At 40.6% G+C, this 25,509-nt stretch overlaps 1 protein-coding gene across 4 annotated transcripts in view; it reads right to left on the reverse strand.

The window, feature by feature from the left end:
* LOC143295379 (aminopeptidase O-like) overlaps positions 1 to 21,272 on the reverse strand; it is a 203,677-nt gene extending 182,405 nt beyond the window's left edge. For 2 of the 4 annotated variants that reach the window (XM_076607047.1, XM_076607044.1), the window contains exons 1-5: positions 21,157 to 21,272; positions 11,036 to 12,517; positions 10,313 to 10,479; positions 1,588 to 1,711; positions 610 to 795 (exon numbers count right to left, since the gene is read on the reverse strand). In XM_076607047.1, the coding sequence (XP_076463162.1) occupies positions 610 to 795; positions 1,588 to 1,711; positions 10,313 to 10,479; positions 11,036 to 12,417 (1,859 nt within the window). In that variant the 5' untranslated portion in view covers positions 12,418 to 12,517; positions 21,157 to 21,272. Of the gene's footprint in view, positions 1 to 609; positions 796 to 1,587; positions 1,712 to 10,312; positions 10,480 to 11,035; positions 12,518 to 20,811; positions 21,116 to 21,156 lie in introns of those variants that run through there. The other 2 variants (XM_076607046.1, XM_076607045.1) reach the window with 2 other exon arrangements.
* Between the last annotated feature and the right edge of the window lie 4,237 nt (positions 21,273 to 25,509).

Here is a 25,509-nt window from a genome sequence, read left to right on the forward strand (position 1 = left end):
ACGACAACAACAATAATAGTCAAAATAGCAATAATGATGATAATAACAGGTACTCAGAGGAGGAGCTGAAGAGGAATGATAATGACATTAATTAGATGCATAATTATTGCTTTTACTACCTTAGTCAACAACGTCATTGCAGTTTTCATATACAATTAGGTATGTGCCATGTATATGCAGAGCATTATCAATGTTGTCAAGCATTATGTTTATTCTGTACCTATATGAACTGTATTTTTCGACATGAGACTTGCTGTTCAAAAAGTGCAGTGCCTGCACCAGAGAGACGACTGACATGATTTTTACACACACACACACACTCACACACATGCACACGTGAAAGAACTCACGGCAACCAGAAAAATTCTGATGAAAAATCTACTTCAGTAGGAAAACAAGTACACTTGCAGGAGGAAAAATACAAAAATGGGTGGCACTCTGACTGATCTGCATTATACTCATACACTGAATTTCTCAATACATTGAGTTTACAATGATAATGAATTAGAATGTAGTGATAAGTCACATGTACTGGAGCATGTTCCTTACAAAGTCATCAAGATGTAATAACATAAGTGTGTTGTCAAGGACTGAAAAAACACCACTAACCTTGCCATACCCAGACTGTCAAAACAAGCAGGTACAATCAAAACATCCAGTCGACGGAATGGATAACGTCCCAGCATTCTTTGCACCTCCAGCAGGCACCGAGGAAGGTAGTTGCCCAGAACTGAACAGCTTTTCTCTTTCCATCGCATTGGAAAGAAAAGGTGTATTTGGGGTTTGTCCATGTCTCTGTCATAACATCACACACACACACCAATGATGATTATAGAAATAAAATCCGCAACTCAAAATGTGAAAAGGTAACAAATCCAAACCTTTAGCTCTTTATACACCAATCTGCATCCACATTTTGTCAATTGTATTGGTGAGTATGTAATTACAAATAAATTGAAGAGTTAGTTCATCCTATTGTCATGTACAGAAATGTGCAGTTTCAAAATAACATAAGTAAACTAGTTTTATAGACTTGACTAATTTTCTTTTAAGAACAAGAAATTATACATAGGTTTCATATTTCTGACATTATGGAAAGATATCTAACCATAATAAATAATCATCTTAATGAAACTGACAGCAGAACTACCTTTCAATCCCACTGTTTGAAGCATGCAAATAATTATACACATAAGTGTGCGCACGCACACACACACATACACACACACACACACAGAGTTCCCTCTCTCTCACACACACACACATATATCCATACACATAAGCAAAGGACACCCACAAACTTAAACTGATGAACAAAGATTGAATGTGATCACATTCAAGATTGTAATATTTAAACAAAACATATTAGTGACTGTACTACAATTTTACTTAATCATGTCATTTTCAATATGATCTGCATATTGTTTTGGTTGTTTTGTTCTGAGTTTTGTTGTCATCGCTGTTGGTGTTGCTGCTACTGTTGCTGTTGTTGTTCTTGTTGCTGTTGCTGTTAGTGCTGAAGCTACTACTGCTTTTGTTATAACTGCTGCTTTAGTTGTTGTAATAATGATGCTTAAACAAACTTACTGGTAAACCACATCATCAAGCATAGACTCATACTGCAGGGTCTCCATCTCCCAATTTCCAACAGCAATAGCAAAGGTTGATGCAGGCATCGGAAACTGGGTAAAGTAGGAAAACTTCTTCTTCCCTAAATAAAAAATTGAACACTAGATAAAAATAAAAGCAATTACCTTTCTTAAACTATAGTACATTAAGCACAAAACACTTGCAAAAAAAGAGTACATACGAAAAATGAAAAATTGACAAAACTGTTGATAATAAAATATGTCTGAATAAGTCTATATTGTTCAAGAAGTGGATGACTAAACATTAAGGCTCAAAACTGAGTGTGGAGTGTTGGCCTAGTAGTAACGAGTCCACCTAGGAAGTGAGAGAATCTGAGAGCACTGGCTCGAATCTCACGGTCGCCAGTATTTTCTCCCCCTCCACTAGACCCTGAGTGGTGGTCTGGACGCTAGTCATTTGGATGAGATGATAAACTGAGGTCCCGTATGCAGCATTTACTTAGTGCACGTAAAAGAACCCACGGCAACGAAAAGGTTGTCCCTGGCAAAATTCTGAAGAAAAATCCACTTCGATAAGAAAACAAATAAAACTGCAGGCAGAAAAAAAGAAGTAAAATAGGTGGCGCTCTCAGTGTAGAAACGTGCTGTCCCTGGGAAGAGCAGCCTGAATTTCACACAGAGAAATCTGTTGTGACAAAAGAGTAATACAACTGTATGACTTACCTATATACAATAGTATCTATCCACAATGCTCTTCAGAACTGGATTTAAAACACCCAAAGTCTAAATGATTGGAATTACAGCTCTCTCTCTCTCTCTCTCTCTCTCTCTCTCTCTATATATATATATATATATATATATATATATATATATTGAGTGTCCCAAAGAAAGTGAACCGCTTTTTGACAAGTATTTTCTCGGTGATGGAGAAACCGAATTCACTCCAAATTTTCATACAGTAACCTTAGGGTATCATCAACAAGTTTGCAAAATATCTAAAAGTTTGGATGCAAATTATGCGAGAATTGTCAAATTCAAAACAGCGTGTCAAAGAATCCAATATCAGAGCTGTGCAATGTGACCATCATGTTCATGCCAGCTGCCAGGTGTTTGCATCTGTCAATCAGTGTCAGTCTGAAAATAGCCTGTCTGTGTGTCAAGTCTATTGATTTTTTTTATAATTATTGTCATCTGTATCCAAAATCAGTTCTGTCCAAAGTTTCAGTTTGGAAGAATCAACCATGCCTTTAAGTGAAAGTGATAAGGTTACCATTGAAAACTGTTTCAAGGAGAAAGGCTGGGGTGGAAAAAATCGTAAAGGAATTTCCAGGCAAGGGGTGGAGTCATGTCATTGTAGATAGACTTATCGCTAAAATATGCACCATAGAGTCAGTAGCACGTAAAATTGGCAGTGGGAGACCCAAGACTGCATGTTCGGAGGAGAACAAGGACTGTGTTGAGGAACTGATTCAATCCCAGGAGGAGAATCCAGGGACCCACAAATCTCTTAGAGAAGTTGAAAGCGATTTACAAGTGATCAAGTCTTCTGTGCAAAGAATGGCAAAAGAACAGAAGCTAAGCACCTCAAGAGGAAACGGTATCAAGGAGGGACCAAAATGTGAAAGGGAAAACAAAAACTCACTGCCGTAACTTGAATGACCGCTACTCGGCCACTGACGTGAAAAGGATCATTTTCACAGACGAGAAAGATTTTACGTTAGAGATAGCTAAAAATCGCCAAAACGATCGCGTTTATGGGAAACAGAAACGAGAAATTCTCGGCTCTATCATGAGACTTTTAGATTTTCAAAAAAGATAATGGTTTCAGCTGGAGTAGCCTGGAATGGAAAAACATTCATTCATTTTATTGACACTGATAGAGTCAAGTTTAATAGTGAAAGCTACATTCAGTTATTGGATGACAATCTTCTCCCGGACTATAGGTGTCTTTATCCTATAAACAATTACATATTTCAGAAGATGGTGCTCCTTCACACACAAGTAGGGTAACCCAGGCCCATCTGGAGGAGGCTACACCAGAATTCATCAAGAAGGATGAATGGCCTCCACAAAGTCCTGACTGTAACCCAATGGATTATGCCATATGGGACTCTCTGAAGGAGAAAGTTTACCGGGGGAGTGAGAGATAACTGACCGAGCAGGCATTAAAGGACAGGATGATTATATCATGGGAGGAGATATTGGTGGAAGAAATATGTAAAAGCATTTCTGCTTGGAAGAAACGGCTTTGTTCAGTCATGGAGGAAGATGGAGGCCACATTGAGCATAAACTGAAATAAGTGAGTTTTCCTCTGATATGCTGTTTTGAATTTAGTATCCAAACTTTAAGATATTTTGCAGACTTGTTGATGATACCCTAAGGTTACTGTGTAAAAATTTTCAATGAATTCAGTTTCTCTATCACTGAGAAAATACTTGTAAAAAAGCAGTTCACTTTTTTTGGGACACCTGACATATCATATATGATAGTAAGTCGTGTCCGACTATGACCATCAGAACAGCAGAGGAAGGCAACTGCTGTCCCCACTATTTGGACTTGAATTTGATTATGGTGGAGAGTGTCTCATCCAAGTTACATGTATCCCCATTTTCTCAGCCAAGAGAGAGGATTTCAGGACTGTTGGCGTTGGGATGGCTCCCCAAAGGCTGACTAGCCCCCCAAGGCTGCTGCACTAAGAGCCAGTGCAATCTTGCCTCCTGATTTCAGAGTCATAGTCCTTCACAAAAGACTAAGCTGTAACGCAGGCGCTGGCGCTTAAGCGTTGGGCTTTCAATCTGAAGGTCCGGGGTTCGAATCTTGGTGACGGCGCCTGGTGGGTAAAGGGTGGAGATTTTTCCGATCTCCAAGGTCAACATATGTGCAGACCTGCTAGTGCCTGAACCCCCTTCGTGTGTATAGGCACGCAGAAGATCAAATACGCATGTTAAAGATCCTGTAATCCATGTCAGCGTTTGGTGGGTTATGGAAAGAAGAATACACAGCATGCACACCCCCGAAAACGGAGTATGGCTGCCTTCATCGCGGGATAAAAAAACAAAAAAAAACCAAACCCCCCAAAACCGGTCATACACGTAAAAAATGTTACATGTCTGTCTGAGTGTGTTTGTGTGCATGCCTGAAATCTGATTGAATGACACAGGAAATGAATGATGAGCGCCCAGTGGTAACCGTCAGTCGGTTCTAAACAACCTGTTGTGTAAATGACCCCATGTTTGTAAAGCGCTTAGAGCTTGGTCTCCAACCGAAGATAGGCACTATATAAGTATCCATATCAAACAATCAATCAAATGACCACCCATTGCAGCACAGAAACCATTGATCATACAGCTCTCACTTTGTTGTTGGCCCAACTGTAAGCTTGTGTCAATCTGTGATATAAGCCAAGCATGTGTAGGAAGGATGTTTACGTAGATAGTGGGTAGGTATGTAGGAGGCCAGCAGGTAGATAGGTAAGTTGGTAGGGAGATAGGAATGTAGGTAGAGAGAAGGCTGGCTGGTAACTTGCAAGGTAGGTGAGTATGCAACTAGATAGGTAAGTGGGTAGGAAAATAGGCAGGTGGGTGGGTAGGTAACTAGGTAGATAGGCAGGATAGTAGATGGGTGGGTAGCTCTCACTTTGCTGTTGGCCCAACTGTAAAATCAAGTCAATCTGTGATATAAGCCGAGTGTATATATATATGTTTCTTGTATACATATATGTGTATATAATATATACAGAGAGGGAGAAGGAAAAATAAAAACATACACATCAATCTGTCACATTTTCCAAATTATCTCAAGGGATGAGTTGTTTACACGTTACTAGGGTCACTCTTATGCAGCTATTATGATGCAAGCATGCCATGACATACATGTTGTGATGAAAATTCACCACTGCCAGGTTTCATCCAGAGCCGAAAGAATTGCGATTGTCTATTTTCTTTTACTATCAAAAAACAAATTCCTTAAAACCTAACTGAGTAACTCTATTAAAAGTAGTTGAAAAAAAAGATAAATAAATAAAAACAAGAATTAAACAAAATAAATAAATACATAGGTAAATATCAAATAAAAAATGAAATAAAATAAAATGATAAATAATAATAATAATAATAATAAAAAGGGAGGGGGGGGACACAATTACAAACAATTAAATAGTTGAAAACAATGGGTTGTACTACAAAATGAGAGGCAAAAGACTTACATCTGTAGTGGCATTTCTAGATCTGTCAGCGGCATTTGATACAACTGACCACCAAATTCTTATCAATCGTCTTAGCACTACCTTTGGCATTAAATCTACTGCTTTAAAATGGTTTTCTTCATATCTTTCAAATTGTCAACTCAAGGTTAAAGTAAAACATAGCACCCCTAAAATCATTCCTCTTGTGTTTGGTGTCCCTCAGGGATCAGTCTTAGGGCCTATCTTGTTCACTTTGTACACTCAACCTTTGTCTGACATCTTCAAAAGACACTCATTTGGTTACCATAAATATGCAGATGACACAGAATTACAAAAAGCCGCTCCACCAACTGATTTTAACACAGTCATTACTGAATTGGAAGCTTGTGCAGCTGATGTAAAAACATGGATGAACAAAAATAAGCTAAAGCTCAATGAAGACAAAACTGAACTCTTTGCCGTTGGAGACCTAACTCATCTTAAGGCAGCAGAAAAGGACCCAGTTACGTTTGGCCCTGATACAGTAGCATTTCAAACATCAGCCAAATACCTGGGTGTATATCTTGATCAAACCTTGACAATGAACGACCAAATTTCACTCTTGTGTCGCTCATGTAATTTTCATCTCCAAAGGCTAACCCCAGTCAGACCCTACATAAGAGAGAAAAATATGGCTCAGTTGGTTTCCTGTTTTGTCCTGTCCAGACTGGATTACTGCAATTCCACTCTTGCAGGTTTACCATCTTCCTCTATCAAAAGATTACAGAAAATTCAGAACAATGCTGCACGACTGGTTCTCACCAAAAAGAAATCTGATCATGTTACACCTCTGCTGAATCGGTTACACTGGCTTCCGATTGAGTCCCGCATTCACTATAAGTTAGCAACACTCGCCTTCAAACATTTGTGAAACAAGTGTGAAACTCTCTACCTTCACCTCTTAGAAATGCCTCTGATCTACATTCCTTTAAGTCGGATCTGAAAACTTACCTTTTCCGTAAGCATTTTTGTTCTGGGTGGAGGGTTAAACCAAGGTATGCCTGTTACCAAGTATCTTTGTAGTAGTATTTTTGTAGCCCTGTTTTAATGCATTGTGTATTTTATGTAGTTTTGGTCTTAGATGTGATGGCATTTTTTTCTATCTGGTTATTTTTAATGGGCATGTGTGTGTGTGTGGGTGTGTGTGCGTGTGCGTATGTGTGTGCGTGCATATGTGCGTACATGCGTGCATGTGTTTGTGAGGGTACAGTGCTCTGGGACGCGTGTGTGTGTAGGCATGTTAGTATGTCTGAACAGAATTCTATGTTAGAAAATAAGAACTATCTCAATGCTTATGCAATTTTGTTTTTAGTGCAGTTGATAGTTAATGTCAGCGTGTGTGTGTCTCTGTGTGAGTGTGTGTGTGTGTGTGTGTGTAAGGGAGGGACATTTATATATATATATATATATATATATATATATATATATCATTATATGTGTGTGTGTGGGCGTGTGCGTGTGTGCGCGTGTGAGTGTGTGTGTGTATGTGTGAGTGTGTGTGTGTGTTCTATGAAATGCATTTTGTTTTAATCTAAGCCTTATTTACTTCATAGCTTTTATAATCTGATTCATCTCTTAAGTGTGCTTTTTCATTCATATGAACACACTGGATGTTTTCCATTGTCAGATAGCGGTTGATGTGTTTTTTAAGGCATGTTTATAGTCAACTGGATGATGTAAGGCGCTTTGAGCAGCATTGGTGCTGGATATTGCGCCATAAAAGAACTATGTATTATTATTATTATCATTATTATCTGAGAAAAGTACTGACGAGGAGAAAGAAAGGGAATGGGGTCAATTTTATATACATGAAAAAATGATGAAAAAAAAAGAGATAAAAGAAAAGAAAATAAACAACTGCAACAGCATGGAATAAAATTGTAGGACATATAATATATAAATATGTTTTTTTGTTTTATGGTTTTTGTTGTTTGTTTGTTTGTTTTAATAAGGTTTCTGTTAAAAAAAACAAAAAAAAAAAAACAATCTGAAATAGTTTCAATTCAGTTAAAAATCATACATAAATGCCTGAGGACACATGTTATACTGAAAGGTATTGAACAGTTATCTATCCAATTTTTGGAATACAACAAAAGACAGTATAAGACATATTTTGGCAATGCATAATTATCCAGTGTTTCTGGAAAACATTTATGATGCAGTTTACGACCCCAGAAATTTGGCTTCCTTGACCGCCAGGAGGGTGGATTTTCCTAGACGGATTTCAGGGTCCATATAGAATTGATGAAAGTTATGAAAATGGATACACTGAGTTTTAGTGGACAAAAAATTGAAACCGTTCTCCTCTGCCCAGCACTGAATTTTGTCACTGGATGCTGGCGTACATGCTGCCAGTTGCGTACAGGGCGAAATCATCCACAAACAACGAGCTGTCCGATCCCTTCTGAAGCGACTGGATGATGTCATTTATTTTGATGCTGAAGAGAGCCGGCGACAGAATGCTCCCTTGCGGAACACCCAGCTCCTGCTCGTGAATGTTGGACAGGGTGGTGCCGACCCTCACCTGGAATTGTCTGTCTTGCAAGAAATTGTGGATAAACTGGGGCAGGTGTCCTCGGAAGCCGAGCTTGTGCAGATCTGAGAGAATTCCAAATTTCCACATGGTATCATATGTTTTCTCTAAATATAAAAATATGGCCACCACATGCTGTTTGTTGATGAAAGCATTCCTCACTGTGGTTTCCAGATGGACCAGATGGTCAACGGTAGACCGATGCTTGTGGAAATCACACTGTTCTTTCGCCAGAAGGCCATCAGACTCTAGTTTCCAATTAATCTACCATTGACCATTTTCTCAATCAGTTTGCAGATGCAGCTGGTCAGTGCTATTGGGCTGTAGTTGGAGGGGCTCAAGGGGTCTTTTCCTGGTTTTGGCACCGGGATTATGAGGGCTTTCCACCAAGAGGGTGGAAAAAAACCTGTGGTCCAGATGTGGTTGTCGACTTTGAGTAGAGTTTCCAGACAGGTTTCAGAAAGATGTTTTATAAGTGTACAATGAACCTCATCCATTCAAGGAGAGGAATCTGTGCAGGTCTGAAAGGCAGATTTTAACTCGTTCAGAGTGAAAGGAAGGCTATAGCTCTCTGTGTTGCCAGAAGAGAAGTTGCAGGGCATTTTTTCTTTTAGGTTTTTGGTTTTGAGAAAAAGAGCAGATTTGTTGGCAGATCCAGAGTTCAGTTCTATTGTGGAGGCTAGCAATTAACAACTGCCTTCTTCTCTGTGATCAGAGCGTATGAGAGCTTGAGACGATGAAAAGTTGGGCAGAAGTTTTTGCCTTTGATCTTTTTTAAAACCCTCCACACTTTCTTCTTGGGTGTGTTGGAGGTTAAGGAAGAGCAAAAATATCTCCATGATTTTCACTTGCTCTTTTTAAAAACATATCTGGCTTTCGCCCTCAGCTGCGGATGGGTTCAAATGCTGCTGGAATGTAGATCAGAGGCATTTCTAAGAGATGAAGGTAGAGAGTTCCACACTTGGGGAACCTGAGCTCTGAAAGACCTATTTCCAGCGCATTTCAGATTAGTCCTTGGAACTTTAAGCAGCTTTTCAGAACTGGATCTTAATGTTCTGTGCGGTTCATATGTTTCCAATACAGAGGAGAGATACAATGGAAGAGACTTGTCAAAATGTTTGAACGCAAGTGTTGCTAACTTATAGTGAATGTGGGACTCAATCTCTAGCCCTCCCCTGCACTGGCTCAGTGCCAAGAGTGTCACTCTCTTTGCTACTATCTAGGTCAGTGTCACTGTCCATTATGTCGTTATGTTGGAGTCTCAACTCTGTTCAGCATAAGGTGATCGTGCCAGTCTCTTCATCATTCCCTTCATCTTCTATTGAATCGTCCAATTAAAGTCCATCACTGTTTTCTTCTTGAAGTTGGCACTCCAATTCTTTCTGAGCACTGGCTAAAGAAAGCAGTTTAGGTTGTTTCTGTGCACCTCCAGTCGCAGAGCTGGGAACTGACATAGCCATTTTGCTGAGCATGCAACAAGTGAGTCAAAACTCAGCCAGTGACCCAACCAAACTGTTCAAATAAATACCTCATCACACAGATGAGGTTTGCAGCTGTCAATAGAATCTAGAAAGATTCCCCAAGCTAAAACTGACAAGTTATCTCATCATAGGGGTTATAGTAAGGAATATGTATATGATACAATCATGATATTCATAATGATGATTATATCTATAATTTACAGCTCAATACAAGGCCATATGTGTTTTACTACAGTGTAAATGGCAACCCAACATCCACCAAACTTTCTAAATTCATTACACACAGTCCTCATCATCACAATCATAATCATCATTAGTTTCTTCATTACAATCTTCATCATTATTGTCATCTAAATCATCAAAAATACTGACACATGCAATGAATAAAAGTGACAAAGATTCCTCATCATTAACATCCTCAAAATCACAAAAATATTATGTACTTACAATTACAGAAAAAGGCGACACAAAAACAATACCAATTACCATCATTAGTCACAGTGACATCAGGGTCTGCATCCCCAGTAAGAAGCACAGTCAGCCCAGGATCAACAGTAACTGATGCTTGCCAGGTGGGAAGGGCAGTGGGAAAATCCTGACTAGGAAACAATGAGCGATTGCTCAGGAAGTGACCTATGGTAAACACGCATGGGCTGAAACAATAAAATTTCTTTGTAAATCCTCACATAAACTTCAGAGTAGTCTTACACCAAATTCAGTTTGGTTAGAAATGTGAAATCATCTTCTTCAACAATCACTAACAATCATAATCATAATCTGACATAATGAGTCTGTAGTTGCCTTAACTGTATAACCTGTAAGACCTTAAAAGGAAATTTGACTTCTGAGTAATAATATTAATGAATGATTAATTAACAAATCAAAATCTGCAGGACACAGAAAAGACAGACATTGTGTCACTTCTTCATAATAGTATTAACTGTTTGTATGAATGTTTTTATTTTTTTTATTTCAAACATTTCAAACAGAAAAGTGTGTGTGTGTGTGTGTGTGTGTGTGTGTGTGTGTGCGTGTGTCTGTGTCTGTGTGCATACACGTGAGTATGCATGTACACACATACACACTGTACTTTCATAAGTTTACACAAAATTATGCATGTGTAGCGTGAAAGATTCATTCCTTATGACTAGATATAACACAAACAGCTGTACATCTACATAATGAATTAGATGTAGGTTTCATACTAACTGGTCATCCTGATCTCTGGTCCATTTTAGTGATGGTCCTGAAGGTTGAGTCTGGTACCAGACCTGAACAGCATGCGGAAACTGGTGAGCAGAATGAACATTTTTCATGAAAACATGAAGACAATGTTCCTTCACAGTAAACTGCATCGGACAGCGACACCCTGATACCAAAATACCATCACTGCTGCTGATCTGCTGCACAAATTTGTCAGGGTCTTCCTCAAACTGTTGCTTGCCATCATCCTGAAGATATATGCCATCCACTTTCTGGATGTCAAGCATGTAGCTGTCAAGTATCATTCTGAAGGGTTCGCTTTGATCAATAGATTTCTGATTGAAAAAAGGTAAATGTTTGTCAACACAACATGACGAATTGTTCTGTGAGACACAAGGTTGACTGACTTCTTCAGGTTCTTGTGGCAAAATGCTGGACACTGCAGTGTCATGCTCAAAATCTGAGAACTGAGACATGTCAGCAGTTTGATTCACAAGAAATGAACATTTGTGAAGAGGCAATGAATTGTGTTGTGAAACACAAGGATCAAGTACATTTTCTTGCTTTATTACACCATCCTGGCAACAGTCAAGATCAGAATTTGATTTGAAGCATCCAGTTTGGACTGCTGTTTTGGTGGCTAATTTTTTTCTGATATCTGATTGTTCATGGCAGCAAATTGTATCCACTCTATCAGAGTCAGGATCACGAAAGGATAAGCACTCAACTACAGCATTCACATCTCTCTTGTGCTCATTATTTTCATCTGTGCCTTTTCCATGTGGAACTTTTTTGGATGCATCCAAACCCACAGCAGTATGAACAGTACAACACTCCCCTGTACACCTCTCACAAGGAACACAAACACAGCTACATTCTCTGTCCAGAGACGCATGATCTGTGATGCTCTCTACACATTTCCAAACCTCACCTGTTTCTGTATCAATTGCAGTTTTAATAACCATTTCATCCTTGTCTCTGAATGATGGTGATGACTGAACACAAGTTACTGAACAATGTCTGTCTCTGTCAGTACAACAACTTTGGCCTGAATATACAGAAGAATAGTTACTGTCATCTTCGTCACTCCTAACCCTTGCTATTGGACAGGACAACCCAGAAATTTCAAAGGATGCTGGAGAAGACAACTGGTCAGCTCTGCCATCATCTGTTGCACACAAAACAGCAGAGTTCTTCCTGGTTGCCTCCTGAGTTTCTATTGCTGTCTTGGCCTGTGATGGAAGGCACCATAGGGTGATTGATCCTTTAAAGATGTTTTGTGCCAGGTTACAGGACAGGTCCAGGACAAAATGCTTCACTGTGATGTCCTGAAGATTGGCTGACAAGGGCAAGTCATTGCTGGAGACTTCTGATTTTTCCACAGCCATCTGATACAGAAAGCTTGATCAATGCATTTCTCTCTTGCAAATCAAGGCCTGGGTCTGGTGTTCAATCGGTTATTTTTCTACTGTTCTGGACAGAAAGAATCTGGAAAAAAAAAGTTGCAGTTAGTGTTGTTTATTATTACTATTACTCTCATACTAGTAATCTCTATAAACATATATCATTATCATGGAACAGTCAAGAATGATTTTCTGAGACCATGCAATGTAATTTCTCATATGGTAAAGCAACAGCTGAATGCTTAAACCATTGGACTTTTAATCTGAGGGTCCCAGGTTCGAATCTCTGTAACACTAACAGCAACTGGTGGGGTGGAGATTTTTCTGATCTCCCAGGTCAACATATGTGCACACCTGCTATTGCCTGAACCTCCTTCATGTGTATACGCACACAAAATATCAAATATGCACATTATCTTCAGGGTCCATATTACACACACACACACACACACACACTCCCCACCAGAACTCGCATGTGGGGAGTAAACCCAACATGAAAATGAGGTAAAGTCTCTGCCACATTTAGCACATCATTAAACATGGCTTAAGGGAGGTGGATGCTGGCCCCCTTTACATAATGTGCAGCGCGCATAGCCCACCAGTATGTGGATATGCCCTGGCGCCCACGAACCAGCCTCCATGTATGGGTCAAATACAAAGATGTCATCCCAACAGCGGAGCAGGCAGAAGAGGAGACATCTCCCAATAGCTGCAATGGCGGATCAGTATGTCAACAATGAGTAGGGAGACTTGTGAGCATGCCACAAGAACTGCCTTGGACCAACAACATTTGGGGCTTGTTTACCTAGAGTGTGAAGCCTGGGTTTGGCAGACTGCGCGGAAGAAATCATCATTGGTTCAACGGGCAGAAAGGTGATTCTCAGCAATGCACTGTGCAGTACTAAAAGGGCGCAGTGAGACACATGCAGAACACTGCTAGCCATCTACTGCATCCTGACCTATCTCCAGACATCTTGACTATGTCTTGCCACTGGGTCCAGATGGGCCGGGATGAGAGAGTGAGGCTGATGACCTGCACAACTCTTCCACACTTTAATCCAAGTTAAACACAAGTCATGACTTCAAATTACACTGCACAACACCTCTAGTCCTGTGGTGATGGGGGAGTGGCGAAGCAGCAGGTGCAGATACACTGGAAGCTGTTGTCACAAACCTGCACACAGGTGGCCCAGGGCATAGGGTCGCTCTCTACTGGGCCGAAGCAGCATTGGAGTTCGGCAGCCCCCTGAGTGTCTGAGCAGCCCAGCCCCTTTTAGCATTGCTCTGCTCGACTTCATGGAGGAAGGGGCTAGAAAAGGTGCCTCAAACATAGCCTGCTTCACTTCTCCATGGCCAGCTTACCGTGGCTGGTGGGGATCCCTCATAGCGGTCAACAAACAAAAATGAGGAAGGAAGTGATGGTGCTCAACCACGGCACCTGAAACGTGAGAAATCTGCTGGATAACATCAAGGCACACAGACCAGCTAGAAGAACTGCACTGGTTGCCAAAGAGCTAGCTTGCTACAATGTGGACATAGCAGCTCTCAGCAAAGCACGCCTAGAAACGAAAAGGGCCAGCTTACAGAATGTGGTGATGGATACACATTCTTCTGGAGTGGTCGCAGCAGCACTGAACGACAAGAAGCAGGCATGGGATTTGCCATCTTCTTCTTCTTTGTTCGTGGGCTGCAACTCCCACGTTCACTCGTATGTACATGAGTGGGCTTTTATGTGTATGACAGTATGACAGTTTTTACCCCGCCATGAAGACAGCCATACTCCGCTTTCAGGGGTGTGCATGCTGGGTATTCTTCTTTCCATAACCCACTGAACACTGATATGGACTACAGGATCTTTAACATGCATATTTGATCTGGGAGCATATACACATAAAGGGAGTTCAGGCACTAGCAGGTCTGCACATATGTTGATGTGGGAGATCAGAAAAATCTCCACCCTTTCCCCACCAGGCGCCGTTACCGAGATTCAAACCCAGGACCTTCAGACTGAAAATCCAATGCTTTAATCACTCGGCTATTGCGCCTGTCAGATTTGCCATCAAATCTCACCTTGCCTGCAAATTCACCAAGCTTCCAGTGGGTATCAACGATCGCCTGATGACACTTCAGCTCCAACTCTCAAACAAGAAGAGTGCAACACTGATTAGTTACTATGCTCCCACCATGACCAACCCAGATGACAGTAATGACAATTTCTATGAAGAACTCGACATCTCTCATTTCAGCAGTCCCACAGTCAGAGAAGCTCATTGTTCTCGGGGACTTCAATGCCAGAGTAGGGACAGACTACCAAACCTGGGAAGGGGTCATTAGAAGACTTGGCACTGTCAAGTGCAACAGCAACGGCCTTCTGCTCCTGAAGATGTGTGCCACACAAGACTTTGTCATCACGAACACCTTGTTCCACCTACCCACCTGTAAGAAACAGACGTCATGGATGCACCCTCACTCGAGGCACTGGCATCTTATAGACTATGTCATCACCAGGAAGAGGGACAGGCTGGAAGTCAGAGTGACAAGAGGCATGTGTGGTGCTGACTACTGGACCAACCACCGCCTCATTGTGTCCAAGTTCAGGCTTCGTATTCTGCCCATGAAAAGACCCCATGGTCAGACGACTACAAAGAGGCTGAATGCCTCCAAGCTGAAAAGCAGCAAGGTTGCAGAAGAACTCACCAACAACCTTGAAGACAGACTGCCAGACAAACCACAGGAGCACTGAGGAACAGTGGATGGCCTTCAGGGATGCTGTCTATACAACTGACCTCGAACATCTTGGACCAGCAACCTGAAGAAACCAAGACTGGTTTGATGAGAATGATGAAAAAATAGAGGTACTGATGGACCTCAAATCTGGCCTCCGATGTTGGCAGGCCACATTCTTCTGTGCTCTGTGGGCTTTTTGTGGAAAAGATATAGTGGCTTTGATTTGTTGAAGGATTCAGCTGAAGGTCTGTTAGTGAGAAAAGCAAGTTAGTATACTGTGCGTTTGTACTGTGCTCCTATCGAAAACATCTGTGTGCAGAACAAGAGAAAAAGACCAGGGATAGCAGATTCCAGTGCTGGAGCCACCATGGCGGCGGCCATGCCAGTCCTGCCAGTAGTAGAACCAGTACACGTTTCTGCCAGGGCACTCCCTACATATGAGTCGCTGCCTACAGACATTGTATCACAGTTTGAAGAATACTCAGGACTGAAATCGAATAAAAGTAAATCAGAGGGCACCTGGCGGGGGTCAAGAAAGCATGAAACAGGCTACATAAATAGCATTCCTGCAGGACCTGACAGACGGAAATTTCTGGGGATATATTTCTCAGCAGACAAAGAAATTTCAGAAATGAAAGAAAACTGGAAATCAAAATCGATAAAATAACTATAGTGATTAAACGATGGGAACGCAGAAACCCATCACTATACAGTAAGATTATTTTGGCAAAGAAATTTTTGTTGTCACAGTTCTCTCACGTCTTGCAGGTATTGGCTCTACCAGTCAAAGTCCTCAGCACTTATGTACAGGTATTTGTGGAAAAAATAGTTTCATAACAAAAAAGCATTTTGAAAAAATAAAGAGGCGTCCTCAGCTTTGACAAAGAAGACTGTGGCCTGAATATGATCATCATCGAACACCAGCAGCAGCCCATTCCTGGTAGCTAGACTCCTCAGAGACAAAAGCGCGTTGGAGCATTCTTGCAAGACATAATATGTCATCCTTCATGGACAATCACTGCAGATTTAGTTGTAATATTTTACCTAAAGACATTAAACAGATCGAAAAGGTTCAGTCATTCTTCTGGACAGAGGTAATAAAAGCAGTAGCTGTCCTTGACAAAGAAAGACCGATAGAAAATATAAAACTGGAACCTCTATGGAACAACAAAAATATAAAATACAAGGGAAATGAGTTTCACTTTCCCAAATGAAGCAAAACAGATATTCTTCTCCTGTTCTCGTGCAGGATCGTTGGCAGCATAAATATAATGCCGTACAAAGAAGTAGAATGCAAACTGGACACTGACCCAGGCGTTCTTTTCAAATACAATGCCATTATAAATGCCATACCACAACCATGGAAACAGCATCTATCCAATGATGCCCACAAAGAGGATACCCCAAACTGCAAAAGACACTGCTGCTGACTGCAACAACTGAGGGGATACCTCACTACGTTATCTAATAAATAAATCCGAAAACACTTTACCCTCAAACAAAATCATGAAATATGTGCAGCACAGTTTTGGAAGCGCAAACTAGACATCAATATCAAAGACTATTTCAACTTAGCATATGAATGCACGAAGGAATCCTGACTGAGAGTGAGAATACTCCATTTCAAATTTATTCATAACATTTACCCAACGAATATTATGCTTGCAAAAAATTGGGGCGTCAAACACAAATACATGCAACTGGTGTCAAGAAACTGATTACTTTGAAACCAAGCTCAAATTACATAAAATGTGGTCTATGTCCATCAAGATATCTGAACACCGATCCAAATCCAAACACATCAAGTGGTGAAATCAAATGTACACATACTTAAAGAACTTAAATAAAACTAATGCCCCCAGAGAGAAAGAGAGAGAGAGAGTCTACTTAGCCTCTTTCAGACATTACAATTGTGCACGAAACTATCATGTATGTATATGTGTTTATATGTTGCATGGCCTTGAAAATGTTTGAGCATGACAATGGGAAGAAGACTGATTACAAAGAAAAAAAGAGAGACAGAAAAAAGACAGAATAAGGAGATGAGAAAAAAAAGAGAAAAAAAGAAAGAAAAGACAACAGAAAGGAGAAAAATGATGATGGAAGGAACAAAAAGAAACAACAAACAAAACGAAAGAAAGAAAAACAAGAGGCAAAGCCTTCAAGACTCCCTTGTGCTTCACGCTTTATCCTGTAAAGGAATCATCAGGAGGAAAAAAAAGAGATTTTAAAAATGGTTGAAAAGTGCTCTGTATTAAATATGATGGATAAGCTTGGGAGAAGAAAAAAGAAAAGAAAAGAAAAAAAAATGTAATGTTTAAGATGAGAAAGATCAGTTTAAAGCAAATTAAGTCCCCTAGCATTGGTGATTAATTACAGAGTAATTTCCCTTTTTTACTATCTGCTCCAAAACGTTTGCAAAATAAATAAAACTTCCATGCTTAGCAAAAGAAGTTCCTGTTTGAACAAAAACTGGTATTAATAACTGCTCTTGTTGTTGGGTCAGAATATCAGATCAAAGTGCCAAGTTCAGAGAATACAAAAAATATAAATATAACAGTAAATGCAGTTTGCATATAATTAGGCTTCATTTTTTTTTTTTTTTTTTTTTTTTTGGTGCCCATCCCAGAGGTGCAATATTGTTTTAAACAAGATGACTGGAAAGAACTGAATTTTTCCTATTTTTATGCCTAATTTGGTGTCAACTGACAAAGTATTTGCAGAGAAAATGTCAATGTTAAAGTTTACCACGACACGCAGACACACACACACACACACACACACACACACAACCGAACACCGGGTTAAAACATAGACTCACTTTGTTTACACAAGTTAGTCACATTCAGCATACATAGACTGAAATACGTGGTGTATCAAAAATTAGAAAATGAATATATCAAATACTGGAAAGAGAAAAGGGAAAAAACTTTAAAGCTAAAATTTTACAATAAGATTGTAGCGGAGTACAAAACTGAAATCTATCTTTTAAATATATCAGATACAAAACACAGAAAAGCTTCAACGAAACTCAGAATAAGTGTGCATGACCTAAAGATTGATAAAGGTAGATATTTAAATATTCCACATGAAGATTGTGTAACACGTGTAACATACTGGATGACGAAATCCATCTTCTTGATCACTGTATTAAATATAAAACCTTAAGGCAACAATTTTTAAAAGATATTCAAAATTTGAATAACACAGGAAATATTCCCAGTCAGGTGATGCTAACAGATGATGAATATATACAAACAAGATTAGGAAAATTTGTTTATGAATGCTGCTGCAATTTATTGCATTGAGTGATTGATTAATTGTGTGTTTTTCATTCATTCATTCATTTACCATTGCACTTGTATCTAACAAACCTTAAAGTTTCATGACAATAAAATCTATTCTATTCTATATACATATCAGCAGGCGAAACCATACCCTGTACCTTAGAAATAAAATACCATCAGTGGACTAAAAAAAATTTTAATCCCCAAAAAATCAAAAAACATACACTTGATCATTTGATATTTTGTCTAAAATTCAGTATCAATCATTTTCAATCTTTTTTGTGCCCATCCCAGAGGTGCAATATTGTTTTAAACAAGATGACTGGAAAGAACTGAATTTTTCCTATTTTTATGCCTAATTTGGTGTCAACTGACAAAGTATTTGCAGAGAAAATGTCACTGTTAAAGTTTACCACGACACGCAGACACACACACACACACACACAGACACACACACACACACACACACACACACACACACACACAACCGAACACCGGGTTAAAACATAGACTCACTTTGTTTACACAAGTGAGTCACATTCAGCGTACATAGACTGAAATACGTGGTGTATCAAAAATTAGAAAATGAACATATCAAATACTGGAAAAAGAAAAGGGAAAAAACTTTAAAGCTAAAATTTTACAATAAGATTGTAGCGGAGTACAAAACTGAAATCTATCTTTTAAATATATCAGATACAAAACACAGAAAAGCTTCAACGAAACTCAGAATAAGTGTGTATGACCTAAAGATTGATAAAGGTAGATATTTATATATTCCACATGAAGATTGTGTAACACGTGTAACATACTGGATGACGAAATCCATCTTCTTGATCACTGTATTAAATATAAAACCTTAAGGCAACAATTTTTAAAAGATATTCAAAATTTGAATAACACAGGAAATATTCCCAGTCAGGTGATGCTAACAGATGATGAATATATACAAACAAGATTAGGAAAATTTGTTTATGAATGCTGCTGCAATTTATTGCATTAAGTGATTGATTAATTGTGTGTTTTTCATTCATTCATTCATTTACCATTGCACTTGTATCTAACAAACCTTAAAGTTTCATGACAATAAAATCTATTCTATTCTATATACATATCAGCAGGCGAAACCATACCCTGTACCTTAGAAATAAAATACCATCAGTGGACTAAAAAAAATTTTAATCCCAAAAAAATCAAAAAACATACACTTGATCATTTGATATTTTGTCTAAAATTCAGTATCAATCATTTTCAATCTCAGTATGCATCATAAGTAGCATTATAGATAACTGTATGAAACACTTGAAACATGAATGTTACATAAATGTATCACAGTATCATTGTATTGGCAGTTTATGATACATTCTCTCTGTGTAATTAAGTTACATAACATAATAAAACATGAGAGGCAAGGCCTTCAAGACTCACTTGTGATACACTTTAAAAAAACAAACAAGCTTTTTATGTATTGAGTATAATTTCAAAATGTAATGTTTAAGATGAGAAAGATCAGTTTAAAGCAAATTAAGTCCCCCAGCATTATTTACAGAGTAATTTCCCTTCTTTACCATCTGCACCAAAACGTTTGCAAAATAAAGAAAACTTCCATGTTTAGCAAAAGAAGTTCCTGTTTGAACAAAAAATGATAATAATGACTGCTCTTGTTGTTGTGTCAGAATATCAGATCAAAGTGCCAAGTTTTGAGAATACAAAAAATATAAATATAACAGTAAATGCAGTTTGCATATAATTAGGCTTCATTTTTTATTTTTTTGTGCCCATCCCAGAGGTGCAATATTGTTTTAAACAAGATAACTGGAAAGAACTGAATTTTTCCTATTTTTATGCCTAATTTGGTGTCAACTGACAAAGTATTTGCAGAGAAAATGTCAATGTTAAAGTTTACCACACACACACACATACACACACAGACAACCGAACACCGGGTTAAAACATAGACTCACTTTGTTTACACAAATGAGTCAAAAAAGGCTTTAAGTATGTGTAATCAAAAAGGCTTTGTAACTCTTTTACAACCACTACATTTTCTTTCTCATTTGTTAACTTTTTCCATTCCAGTTTTATTGTGGTTGTGACCATAATTTCAAAATGTTAATTTTCAGACTGGTACTTTTGTCACAGTTTTCTGACAAAATTAATGCTCTCCCTCTTGTTCTGTCTCATGCTACATTTCTATGCATGTGCTTATTAAAACAATAAAAGACGTAATATTCTGCAAGTAATTTTACACATCATGATCATTATACACCTTGCGCAATTTTGTTTTTATACTGTTGATAGCACAATGTGATTCTCCAAAATTATGGGTTTGTACTGGAAAATGCACAATAAATGAATAACTCACTGAGTCATTACTGGTTGAGGCAGCATTACACAAATGTGGATCTTGAACATCACTGCCACAATCAGGTATTCAACAGATTATGCGATTCATTTTTTTTCTCTCTACTGCACTGCTCTAGGCTATACGTGTCGATACTCCCCGACCCGACACACCCCCGGCTCCATACTTCCCCGAACGTGTGTGCGGGCGGGATGGAGGGGGAGGGGGTATCGGGCTGCTCCCGTGGTACATACTATCACCGTCTGTTAGCGTGCGCGTGTTACTGTCACGGTAGAAACTGACTCGAGTTTGAACTGATGACCACGAGCAATGATTGACAAAATCTAGGATACTTAAAATAATTACCAGTCAAGTGACTTCAGAGTATTGCAAGAAGGGCGAAGTGTGTGCCGTACAACTGCGGTAGTTTGCAATGTCGGCCAAGAAAGTGTACTGTAAGTTATCTCCCTTGATCTGTGCAGCTTGAGGAAGGGGTTACTTAGGTGCTCTGGGAAGCGAGAAACAAGTACTTTAAATCCACTGAGTGATTGTCGAGCATAATGTATGAACAGTATGATCTTAATTTGGAAAATATGTATGTTGTATAGTACATTCCTGGAGTTGTATGCACGGTATATTTCGTGTATATTGCAATGCAGGCATAAGTATAAAATAAATAGCAATCATTTCACCTTTGTCATCCACTCGGTACTAACGACATTATACACGTTTTCCCGCGATTTCGGCGGCTGTAAGCTTACAGGGAAGCATGTTACGATTGTGGATGTGAACGGTGAATCTTTGTGGTTGCATACAGTGTGTGTGTGTGCGCGCGCGCGCGCATATTTGACATAGGAAGATAAACAATGCAGTTTGGTTGACTGCAATTATTACTAATATTTCTGTCCAGAAACGCCTGCACCGTCTATACAGGCGGTATATAGAAGACCTCATCATAGACACCCCAGGCCAAACCACACCGAAAAAGAAGTTCTGCAGCTTCATTAAAGCAAGGAAGACTGAAGGCTCTAGCGTCTCTGCTCTCAAAGATGCAGGAAGGTCTATCACTGACCCAAAGGAACCGTGAAGCTCAAGTCCTGAACAAACAGTTCCAGTCTGTCTTCGGCTGCAAGGAAGACATCACAGCCGATGACTTTACCCAACGATGCCCCTTACCACCTGACCTACCCCACTACCCCACATGCAGCAACACCAACATCACAGAGGAAGGAGTAAGAAAGCTACTTCTCAGACTGAACCCCAACAAAGCCTGTGTACCTGATGGCACTCACAACCAGGCTCCTAAAGACAGTTGCTGAGGAGATTGCTCCAGCCTTCACCCTGCTCTTCCACAGTTCCTTCAACACAGGAACACTGCCACATAACTGGAAGCAGGCTTACATCACACTTGTCTTCAAGAAGGGAGAACATTACAAGGCAGAGAACTATCGACCAATCTCCCTCACGTGTGCAGCCTGCACTGGCAAAATGATGGAGCACATTGTCACCAGCCACATCATGACGTACCTGTAGAGCAATGGTATCCTCTGCCCAGAACAGCACAGCTTCCGAAGAGGACGATTTTGTGAAACACAGCTGCTCAGGTACATTGACGAAACCACAACTGAGCTGGAAAAAGGAAACCAAGTGGATACAATTGTCCTCAGTTGACTTCTCCAAGGCCTTTGACAAGGTTAGCCACGTCCTGCTTGTCCATAAGTTACAGCGCTATGGAATTAGAGGTCAGCTCAACACCTGGATCAAAAGCTTTCTTAAGGTCAGGCAGCAAGCAGTTGTGGTGGATGGAGTCACCTCATAATACATTCCAGTCAACTCAGGTGTCCCCCAGGGCTCGGTCCTCGGCCCTTGTCTCTTCCTTCTCTACACCAATGACCTCCCAAATACCATCAAATCTAAGGCCAGGTTATTTGCAGATGACACCATGTTCAACAAAATAATCAAGAAGGAAGCTGACCAGCAAACACTCCAAGAAGACCTAGTCTCCCTTTTCATCTGGGAGAAACAGTGGGCCATGCAATTTCACCTGCAAAAGTGCTCCACCTTGAGTGTCAGTAGAAAGAGGAAAAAGATCGCACCAAACTACAAACTCCATGGCCATTGCTTGAAAACGTCAACACCACAAAATATCTTGGTGTGAGCATCCAAGACGACATATGCTGGGGATCCCACATCAGTTCTACAACCAACAAAGCCAACAAGACCTTAGGCTTTCTCCGGCGCAAATTGAAGAAAGGAAACAAGAAGACAAAGGAAACTGCGTACAAAGCCCTTGTTCAACCTATCCTTGAGTATGTTGCATCTGTGTGGGACCCCAGCCAGTGACATCCAGGCCATCAAAAAGGTCCAACACCAAGCAGCAAGATGGGTCACAAACCAAAATCAACAGACATCTTGTGTCAGCTCCATCCTTAGCTCCCTCAACTGGTACCCTCTACAAGTCAAACAGAAAAAAATATCACCTGGAGACCATGGTCTCATCTCCATCAACTCAGTCTACCTACCAACACCATCAGACAGCAGGCTGAGCTCCAGGAAAAACAAAAACCTGTAACTACGACATGAAATGAAATGAAATGAAATTATGGTGCTTAGAGCCTCGCCGACCACTAAGGCCATCTCAAGGCTATCGCCGCGTCAATTACTACTACAAGGCTAAAAAAACAACCAATTAAAACGAGTCACCACTTCAAACTTTCCACTCCAAAGTTTAAAAAAAAAACTTCCATAGTTTAAAACCTTCAAATCTGGTTAAAAAGGTTCACTTCTTTTAAGAAGTCCATCAGCGCCCACGGAGGGACATCACGAAACAAAGTCTTCAAAGAAACCGCCGTGTAATGTCTGCGTCTAACGTCATGCAGATCCCAACAGTCAAGGAGCACGTGTTTCACGGTGAGAGGCTCGTCACAGGGAACGCATCGAGGGGCCTCCTCCCCCTTCAACAAGTAAGAATGAGTAAAAAAAGTGTGCCCCGTACGCAGTCTGCACAGCACAGATTCCTCCTTTCTGTTCTTCACCCCCGAAGGGAGGGTCTCCCCCAGGTCCGGACGGATCTGGAAGAGCTTGTTGTCTATCTGGGTGTTCCATTTCTCTTGCCAAAGATCTTTAACGTAAGTATTGACCTTCCGCTTCATGTCTGTATAGGGTACCAAGGATCTGGACAATTCTTTCTTTACAGCGTTCCTGGCCAGCAGGTCCGCCCTTTCGTTACCACGAATGCCAACATGTCCGGGAACCCAGGCCAACACAACCTCGTATCCTTTCTTCGTTGCGAGAGTAAGAGTTTCATAAAATTCCAGCAGTTTGGGATGAGTGATATTCCTGCAGGCGATCGCCTCCAGGGCTGATAAGGAGTCGGAAAAGATCATGAATCTCTTCTGTTTGGAAGAGAGAACCATTTTTAACCCCAGGACCAGTGCAGTCAGTTCCGCGGTGTATACCGAGCTGTCAGACAGGATGTGTTCCGTTGAGGGCCGGTCAGGAAAGGCGGGACAGAACGCAGAAGCGGCGACTCCGTCCTCTGACTTGGAACCGTCAGTGAAGATGCCTTGAAAGGTGGGGAATTTGTGGCACAGTTCCGAAAAGTAGGTTCTGTAGGCCAGAGAACTGGTGGTGTCCTTACGGTACGAGGCCAGATCGAATCGGACCTCAGGTGTTGTAAAGGTCCACGGGGGGCTGTCAGGGAACTTAGAGAAATCTGAGATGCCACCGACATCCAGATCGGCATTTTCCAAGTGCGGCTGAATGCGGAGTCCGAGAGGAGGTATGCAGTTTGGGTTGTCTGTAAATTTCTTATCGAAAGGGTTGTTGAATACAGCATCGTAAGCAGGGTTTGTAGGTTCCGAAAACAATTTCAAATAATAGTTCAGGGTCAGCTTCAGTCTGCGGTTGGAAAGAGGCGGTTCCCCCGCCTCTGCATACAGGCTGTGCACAGGGGTGGTGCGGAAAGCACCCAAGCTGAGACGGAGCCCTTGGTGGTGTACAGGGTCCAACAGTTTCAGGTAGGACGGTCTGGCCGAGCCGTATACAACACTTCCATAATCCAGTTTGGACCGGACCAGGGCTCTGTAGAGGTGCAAGAGAGTCCTCTTATCAGCACCCCAGTTCGTGTGTGCCACAACTCGGATGATGTTCAGGGCTTTTAGGCAAGATATTTTCAGCTGTTTAATGTGGCTGAGAAAATTCAGCTTCTGATCGAAGACGACCCCTAGAAATCTGGCTTCCTTGACCGCCGGGATGGTGGATGTTCCCAGACGGATTTCAGGGTCCTGATAGAATTGGCGAAAATTATGAAAGTGGATGCATTCAGTTTTGGAGGACGAAAATGTGAAGCCATTCTCCTCTGCCCAACACTGGATTTTGTTGACGCAGAGCTGAAGCCGTCGCTGGATGCTGGCGTACGTGCTGCCGGTTGCATATAAAGCAAAATCATCCACGAACAGCGAGCTGTCCGATCCTTTCTGAACGGATTGAACGATGTCATTAATTTTGATGCTGAACAGAGCAGGCGACAGGATGCTCCCCTGCGGGACACCCAGCTCCTGCTCGTGAATGTCGGACAGGGTGGTGCCGACTCTCACCTGGAACTGTCTGTCTTGTAAAAAATTGTGGATAAACTGAGGCAGGTGTCCTCGGAAGCCGAGCTTGTGCAAGTCGGAAAGAATACCAAATTTCCACGTGGTATCGTAAGCTTTCTCCAGG

The sequence above is a fragment of the Babylonia areolata genome, chromosome 20 (genome assembly GCF_041734735.1).
Source record: "Babylonia areolata isolate BAREFJ2019XMU chromosome 20, ASM4173473v1, whole genome shotgun sequence".
NCBI lineage: Eukaryota > Metazoa > Mollusca > Gastropoda > Neogastropoda > Buccinidae > Babylonia > Babylonia areolata.